Source organism: Antennarius striatus, chromosome 2 (genome assembly GCF_040054535.1).
Source record: "Antennarius striatus isolate MH-2024 chromosome 2, ASM4005453v1, whole genome shotgun sequence".
NCBI classification, from domain to species: domain Eukaryota; kingdom Metazoa; phylum Chordata; class Actinopteri; order Lophiiformes; family Antennariidae; genus Antennarius; species Antennarius striatus.
The window spans coordinates 23,525,998-23,534,872 of NC_090777.1; the positions used below are offsets into that span (position 1 = coordinate 23,525,998).

Below are 8,875 nucleotides of genomic sequence, written 5' to 3' on the forward strand. Positions count from 1 at the left end.
AGGTGACGTGGGAGTTTTTATTGTGATTGTTCAAGTATAATTTTTCGTGGTTTTTGCTAATTTTTTGAGAAAAACAACCATTTTTTTCATAATGTTGACAGAAAGTGCACGAATAATGAATCCACATCCAAACCTGATCCTCCCTAAACACGATTTAGTGTAATTAAAATCAAAATCCATGAACTTGCAGAAAAATAAACAAATTTTGTTGACTTCATGACCCCAATCATCCAGGGAGGAAAAGGACAATTCTCTTTTATTCATTTCTTTGAATGTAAACCAAATATTTGCGTGGCACAGCTGCTGTCTCATTTCCTCTTATAGCTCATTTCCTCCTCTCTTGAACTTCCATGTTCTAACCGAGGTCTGCTGGTGTTGTTTGGAGGATTATTTTCCTAGACAGAGCTGCTGGAGTCTTTCTGGGTGACTCGTCTTTCAGCCGTCTTGTTTCATATCGTTGTTAAGGTCATGGCAGTTAGAACTGTTCCTGTGATAGGTGGAACACTTCTTCAGTCCACAGAACCCTAACACATACATACATACATCCATCCATTCATTCATCCATCCATCCAACCATTCCTCCATCCATCCATCCATCCATCCATCCACCAATCCATCCATCTATATATGGCAGTTATAAAGTCGTACTTAAGATTTTTATTTCTACACCATTTCCATCAGTGTGTCCTTCCAAGGTAAATTTCAGGCCAAAAAAGGAAAGGAAATGTGTTTCCATAATGGGGAACTCACCGGCAAACCCAGGTTCCTGTAATTGGCGTGTCATCCATGTTGTGGTGACTGATTGTGTAACTGTTGGCTGCAGTTTATGCTGAGTTCACAGAATCTGCCGAGGTTCATGTGATGTGGAATGTTTGTGTCGGATTTTGCGGGGCAGTTATGATTCCCAGATCCTGTTTCTGTTGTTCCTGTTTCTTTTCCGTAAAGACTTTGATGTGAAAGTCCAGAACATGTACAGTACAGAGTTGCACTGAATTAAAATCAGAACATGTTTTACGCATTAATTTATTGAGCATTAAAGCTTTTCCTTCTCTTCCTTTGTTACCACCTTTTCACCATCAACAATTACATTGTGTATAATAAATTATACGTAATTACGTGAAGTGGCTTCAAACCCAAAAGAAATGCTGCAAATTTTTAACACTGACTATTTGAAAGCACAATTTAAGGAATTAATTTTATGAAGTCCTGAATACATGTCAATAATGTTTTCAGTAGAAGAAAAATACTTTATTTGAAATTTATGATCTGTGATTTAAATTTGATTTTTGTTATTCTTCTGTGGTGCAATATGAGACAGTAAAGACCGGTATTTTAGAATTTGGACTAAATAGGAGTCTGAGAAAGTAATCAAACAAACTAGTCTCCTCGTGGACTACTGTACTGAGATAAGAGTTTAAAATAACAAAAAACAAAAACATTCATTACATTCCTCCAACTGATATAATTTTCATATTAAGACTGCATTTATAAAACAAATGAATTCTAATATGTACTCAAAATCATCTTCACATTCTGGGTCAGATTTTCACCTCCATAAGTCACATGAGGCAGGGTTCAGTGATCTAGCCCGACATCTGGTGGCAGTAAAGGTTATTGTAACCTTGTGGAACGTCAGTAGAGGTAAAACCGCAAAACCTTGAAGTTATTTTATTCATCGCTTTCATTGCAAGATAATCTTCGAAGCAAATTTATTGAGGAGACATTAAAATGTAACATAATGTTTGTGACACTATATGGAAATATGATTTTCCTTGGTCATATGTTTTAATAATTTAAATTAAGGAGTGATTTTATGTTTTTATATGATTCAAGTTTATTTTACACTTCACACCACTAGATTACATTTACATTTTTATCAGATTATCAGATTTCAGATAGCTTTTTGATGAATTTGGTTTCTGACTGGAGTGCGGGGCGCAAACGCGCCAGAAGGTGGTGATGTGTGCGCACTTTCCTGCGCCCGTTGATCTGCGAGCCGAAACACGCGTCAACCCACCAACCGTGTGCGTGGGTTCCAGTCCGCTGGCGTAAAAATGACGTCACACATTAAAAAAAAAAAAAGAGTGTCAACCTGACAATAAGCCTTCAATTCAGTAATTCCATATCTGATGAGGAGGTTTTTATTTGGTTACGTGGTGTTCGGGTTTACAGGATGCATGAGGCTTCCTTGATCACGTGACTCACCGACAGGAACCACGACTGTACTTGAAGTTCCTGTTTGGAAACCACAAGATAAACGAGGCAGTTGATTCTTCAAGTAGATTTACAATGAAATTACATATAAATGTGCTGAAAATTGAACTTAATACATGTTGGCAAATGTCAGTCACACAGAGTTCAACCAATGATTAAACATAGTAAACACATGAATTACAAGTAATCACACAGACAGCCATGTGTGTGTTGTGCAAAAAGACAAATATGCATCAAGTACATACAGTATGTTTGTCCTTTCCTGGTTTTTTTGGTTACTTCCATGCTAAAAAAAAACTGGGAACAATCACACGTTTTCACAAAATGAGCACATGGAAACTATGCACAAATATCGATAAAAAGTGGTAAAATAAATAAGGATTCGTGTGTTAAGGTTCAGCTCCACCACTTGTGCCACCGTCGTCTTGAAGGCCTGGAGTGAACAGCTCGGATGACCTAAACCAACACAGAGAGGCAAAAGTGCTCAGAGCTAATTGGAAACTGGAAATGAGTCGACCTGCGGTTTCTGAGAAGATACAAGGTTGTGTAGAAAAGTGAGAGAAAAAGGTTGTGAAAGCAGGAATGAGCTTCACCTACAATCTGCGACTCAACGAGCTCACACATTGAAAGAGCTGTTAGAATAACTCAGGCGTTTTTCTTCACAGATATGACTCTATTTTAACATATCTGTATTTCCTTCGGGATTATTAAAGTATCTATCTATCTATCTATCTATCTATCTATCTATCTATCTATCTATCTATCTATCTATCTATCTATCTATCTATCTATCTATCTATCTATCTATCTATATATCTATCTATCTATCTATCTATCTATCTATCTATCTATCCAGGTGAAGAAGCGTGTACAATGTTGTTTGGTCTAGAGACAGTGTCACTGAGGAAAAGACAGGAGACAGAGCTGGAGGTAGCAGAGATGAAGATGCTGAGGTTCTCTCTGGGAGTGACCAGGATGGATAGGATCAGGAATGAGTACATCAGAGGGACAGCACATGTTAGAGGTTTTGGAGATAAAGTCAGAGAGGTCAGACTGAGATGGTTTGGACATGTCCAGAGGAGAGATAGTGAATATATTGGTAGAAGGATGCTGAGTTTTGAACTGCCAGACAGGAGGCCTAGAGGAAGACCAAAGAGGAGGTTTATGGATGTAACGAGGGAGGACATGAAGGTAGTTGGTGTGAGAGAAGAAGATGCAGAAGACAGGGTTAGATGGAGGCAACTGATTCGCTGTGGCGACCCCTGAAGGGAAAAGCCGAAAGGGAAAGAAGAAGAGCTTTTCATCCATACAAGCTGCTGATCAGTTATTTAGTTATTTGATCGAATCATCTGCAGGTTTCTGTAAGCACTGCCAGCAGAATTTCCGCGAAACCCACTTTAACACTGCTAGCTGGACAGAGCATTTTTCAAAATGTATCTAACAAGTGTAGGAGACAAAACCCACGATCAGCTGATTGTTGTGTGTTTATTGTTCTAGTTCTTGTGCCATACTGGCCTCATAAAGACAACCTTAAAAAAAATACATATTTTGACCCAACATTCATTCATTAATTCATCTTCACTATCTGCTTCTTCAGCTGTTGCTGAAGCCTAGCGGACTTGGAGCGTGAGGCAGGGTGCACTACGCCGGTGCACCGCAAAGCCACATGAAGGACAAACAAACACACACACACTCACACCTATGAACAATTTGAGAACTGAATTCACCTGAAGCGAGTGTTTTTTGGAGGTGGGAGGAAGCTGGAGAACCTGGAGAGAACCCGTGCAGACCCGGGGAGAACATACAAACTCTGCACAGAGCCAAGCCCGAACCCAGAACGCCTTGCTCTGTGGTGACAGCGCTATCCACTGCGCTACCGTGTCGCCATTTTGACCCAACAGATCCAGATTTTTTTGTGGATCTACTCCGAAATACCTGGACTGTTCTAACTGGATGCTAAACCCTGATTTCTGATAAATCCTTCATCCTTCTCTTTCTTCTGGTTCCTGTAGAAATCAGTTTTGTAGTTTGTGCATCTTTAGGAAGAATACTTGAACATCCAGGAAAGTTAAAAACAATACAGTTGCGCTTGATCCGGATCCACAGAAAAAAAAAATCAATCAATCAATCAATCAATCAATCAATCAATCAATCAATCAATCAATCAATTATATCAATCAAGCATCCTGGATTTCAAGTATGAAACTAAAGTGATCCCACTCAGAAACAAAGAAAAGAACCCACAGATGGAAATATTATGAAGGCAGTGTGGAAGACTGAACATTAATATTGATGTAAAAGCAGTTTTTATGGGGGGGGTATGGAAGCATTACAAATTAATCCTGCATAACCATTCAAGTAGATTTTAAATGTGAAAGCTAAGAAGTCAATTCAGACAAATAAAAAGGATTGACATCTACAATAAATTTTGTCGACTTAAGTGACATCATTGTGTAGAATGATCCTATTGAAAATACTTATTCAAGATTCTGCCTTCACTTACATGTGTCAAAGAAAATGTGCAAAGAAAATCAAAGAAACTGGAAAAATACTGTCATAAAAACAATTTCAGAATTTCCTCATCTCCATTCCTCGTGCTTGATTCCCTTCTTTTTAGCCATACATCTAAAAATAAATAAAGATTATTTACCCAAATGCTGATCAAAGATAAAACCATTTTGCCGAAGCCCAATATGGTGTAGCCTATAACGGCCCAAACGACTGGCAGGTCAACCACTGGAGGGTCACGGGTCACATTTGATGCTCTTGTCAGGTCAGCCTGACTCACACATACTGTAAAATAAAACACAAGAACAGAACTTCAGTCCTCAGATACAGGAAAGGATGGAGATGAGTTTGATGACAATAAACGGCTGTTTCCTGTTTGATGTGTCGACATGTGTTACAGGATCAGGAAAATTAGGTTAAAGTACGTAAATATATGCGATATTATTTTGGTGAGTACAGATCATACTGACAACTCTCTCAATGTTTGTACATCTTTAAAAAAAACCCACACGCTGCAATCTTAATTTTGATGATTTGTGACAACAAATCTGTTAACAGAATTGTTAACAGAATTCAATTCCTTTTCTGTGTTTATTTGTTCACAGTTCCTGATGCACCAAATTTAGGACATTTAAACCATTTGAAATGTGATGACAGAATAAGTAAAAACAATTATTTGGTCTGAAGATGTTTGACAGTTTGACCTGTTTAACCTGCACCGGCCAGAAATGTCTTTTTTCTTAGTGCCATATTTTCTGTGATGGACATTAAAATTAAAGCTCACCGTTGACGATCAGGTCGACTTTGAGATTCACATTTTGACCTCCTATTGGAGCAGTGATGGCACATTCGTAGCTGCCAGAGTCTTCAGGCGTCACGTTGGGCAGAAACAGGCTGTGATTCCCTCCGAACCTGGCTGGACGACTGAAGCTGTAGTACAGTGTGACATCATCTTTACCTCTCCGGATAATGCCTTCTCTTTTGTCATTGCTGAGCTGCTCAAAACAAAAACCAAAAGTTATTTTAGGCCAGCATCACAAAACTACCTCCTCGTTGCAGTTATAATTTAGCATCATTTGTATCTCAGAGTGCGAAATGCTCCTCTGACCTTGTACCATGTCACCGAGCGGAAATTCATGCTGTCAGTGTCGACATCTGGACACTTCAGTGGGACGTCTTCACTGCAGTTTGCTCGAGTTTCTGCCAGACACCATGTTGAATAATACACCAACAGCAGCTGACATAAACATATCTGAGTGAAAAGAATGGATTAAATATATTAAATCTATATTCATATTAAAAGATGTATGACTCAAGAAAAGTCAGACTCACCTTAATGAAGAAGACTTTCATCTCCTCGTCTTCATCTGTCTTCTGACTGAGCAGCAGCTCTTCTTTTTTTATTAAAAGGAGTTAGGTCACAGTTTCCTGTAAAAAGGTTTTCACTGAAGAAATATGCCACCATGTGGTTCTTGAATGCAGTGCCTCTTTAACTATCACTGAGTCAAGAAGATCCAGCTTTAAAAAACAACCCAACATGTGACTCAGGGGTCGAGCCCTGAAGACCTGTGGTTCAGATCATCTTTTTTTTAAATGTCAACACGTCTCCTATTATTATTATTATTATTATTATTATTATTATTATTATTATTATTATTATTATTATTATTATTATTATTTTTATTATTATTATTATTATTATTATTATTATTATTATTATTATTATTATTATTATTTATGTATGTATTTATGTATGTATTTATTTATTTGTTTACTTAGAATTGATTTGGGTTTGTTGAAGTAGCAGAAAGTGGGTGTATGCTGTTCATGTAGTTAAAAAGTTAATTTTTTTATTTACTTTGCCAGAGATTATTTATTCAACAAACATATAATGATGTACAAAATATGAAGTATAGTTTGTGATTAAAGTGTTTGAGAGTATGCCATGTGATAAATTACAATTGGATATACAGTATGTCAAAGTAACTGTGTAGTATCTATTTTAGCAAGTTTGGTCATAATGCTGAAATGCTGAGTTGTTAAGTCATTATTCTAAAACATTAAGTCATTATCCTGTGATACTGTGTCATTAATTAGAAATAATTTCTGATCATAATGACTCACAGGATTTTTTAAATTTAATTTCTCTCTCTCTCTCTCTCTCTGTCTCTTTCTCTCTCTCTCTATCTCTCTCTCTCTCTCTCTCTCTCTCTCTCTCTCTCTCTCTCTCTCTCTCTCTCTATCTCCCTCTCTAGCAGCTCCACACCTTCCAAATGTTCTACAAATTGACTCAAGACTTCTACAGTAAATGGAAAATATTAAAGAAAGGAACTTCTGGTGGACCTGGTCCTGCACAAAACATCTGGTGGTCTCTATCCCGGCTCTTGCACCATCCATCCATCCATCCATCCATCCATCCATCCATCCATCCATCTATCAAGCCAAATTCCTTGGCATTCAGCATTGGCAACATTTAAACAGCATCTAAACGTTTTGTTGTACAAGCAAATGTGAAACTCTTGCACCCAGCAGTGCAACAGGTTCACTAATGGTGTGACTTTGCTCAGAGACTGACATCAAACACACACACAGACACACAAACCTACTCACGCTAATGAGACTGGCTCATCCTGTTGTTTTCATCTCAGGGAATTCCCCATTGTCTTCCTTCACCGTACTATTTCTCTGTGTTGCTCTTTTTGACAAAGGAGGCTGATATATGGTTATTAATAGCCAACCAACTTTATGGAAAAGGGAAGAGTGAGGTCTTTGGATTCCACCATCTGCATTTAACAATACCTCATTCAACGGCAGCTGGCACAGCAAACACAGGGTCCGAGAAATCCATTGATTTTACCAGACACCATCAGTGGAAACGAGAATTTCTTTTTCTTTAGTTTTAGTCCACTTCCTATCCAAAGTTGGTGAATCCAGCTTCAAACGGAAAGATTGGGATCTTGAGACATAAACCACAATTCCTGAAAATTTAGAATATCTTTCACCTGCTTGACTGTTGCATTTATTAAAACATTGGAAAAACTGACATTTATGCAAACTGCAAAGAAATGAGGTGGCTGTTAGCTTTTGTGGCTGAACGTTCGTGCTTGTCTGAAGGTTTATTTGTTGGTGTAAATGTGACTCAGAGCACATGTGTGTGTGTGTGTTTGACTCTGGCTGTGAGTGCTGTAATTAAAGGGTGTTGCACGCCACAGCGAATCCCAGAGGTTGTTAGCACGCCCAGCTGCTAGCGTAGGGCTCCATGTTTCTGTCAGTGAGGTTGTTCACTGCACACTCTTTCGCCTCTGATTGAGGAAATCCTCTGACTGTTTGCTCTGTTTGCTGAAATGAAACGTCCCAATGGTTCCGCCATCCCTCCCTCAGGTCCTGTGCGCAGAGACTTTCCCATGAAGACTTGCTCATGTTTACTGGGGTTTGACAGATATATGGCCCTTTGATGGACCGTAACAGTACCAGCGTTTCAAAGCTGCAGGGCCTGATGGATGGTATTTTTGAGAAAATTCTAGCAATTTTTAGTTATACCTGGAATTTTATTGTTGTCTGGAGGAAAATCTGTGAAAATGGTAATTTAAAAAGAAAAATCCAATAACATTAACACTCCATTTAGCCCACACAAGATTTTTAGAATTCAGCAAGAAGGAAATTGTTTATGCACCAAGGAAACATAAAAATATTTAATGAATACACTGACAGGCAAGATGCTATAACTACATGTACAGTAAATAATGACATCACAAACAGGGTCTATGTTGGATCTGTAAAACTTCTTGTTCAGATATCTGTCAACATCAAAAACATTGAATTTGCTTCAAGCCACAGAGACAGCAGATAGCAAGGAATGACTGAAGGTATTCATTTACATCTTATTACAAAGGGAAATGTGAATGGATGTGAGACATACTGATTTAGGAAAATCTTTATTCTGTCTCTGAGTTGGAGAAACTGCAAATCAGGAGTAAAACAAAGTAGTACCTGGTTCACTTAAAAGATTTATGATGGGATCAGTAGTAGAGTGACAAATCCGAAGATGGAGTATCCTGTGTACAGGATGCTTTAACAGCAAAAGTCATCAAAGTGACAGTAGAACATATATTTTATTAAAGTTGGATCACATAACAAACGTAGCAGTAAAATG

At 38.1% G+C, this 8,875-nt stretch overlaps 1 protein-coding gene across 3 annotated transcripts; it reads right to left on the minus strand.

Annotated features, from left to right (window-relative positions):
- Window positions 1-1,815: 1,815 nt before the first annotated feature.
- Window positions 1,816-6,113, minus strand: LOC137610264 (uncharacterized). Of its 3 annotated transcripts, none has more exons than XR_011038444.1 (6): window positions 6,055-6,113; window positions 5,831-5,974; window positions 5,507-5,717; window positions 4,865-5,007; window positions 2,460-2,670; window positions 1,816-2,235 (listed from the first exon to the last, which is right to left on the minus strand). XR_011038444.1 is itself a non-coding variant. In XM_068337791.1 (5 exons), exons 1-5 carry the CDS (start codon window positions 6,073-6,075, stop codon window positions 2,611-2,613), a joined length of 579 nt encoding a protein of 192 aa, XP_068193892.1. In that variant the 5' UTR covers window positions 6,076-6,113; the 3' UTR covers window positions 1,817-2,610. The 3 variants fall into 3 exon arrangements, 1 of the variants encoding a protein (XP_068193892.1); XR_011038443.1 differs by having other exon boundaries at window positions 1,818-2,043; window positions 2,154-2,670; XM_068337791.1 differs by having other exon boundaries at window positions 1,817-2,670.
- Between the last annotated feature and the right edge of the window lie 2,762 nt (window positions 6,114-8,875).

Coding starts and splice junctions, on each gene's coding strand:
- LOC137610264 (XM_068337791.1), bottom strand. CDS start 6,075: ATGAAAGTCTTCTTCATTAAG. Junction 5,718..5,830: donor GCTCGGTGACATGGTACAAG/GTCAGAGGAGCA, acceptor TGTTTTGAGCAG/CTCAGCAATGACAAAAGAGA. Junction 2,671..4,864: donor TATCTTTGATCAGCATTTGG/GTAAATAATCTT, acceptor GTGTTGGTTTAG/GTCATCCGAGCTGTTCACTC.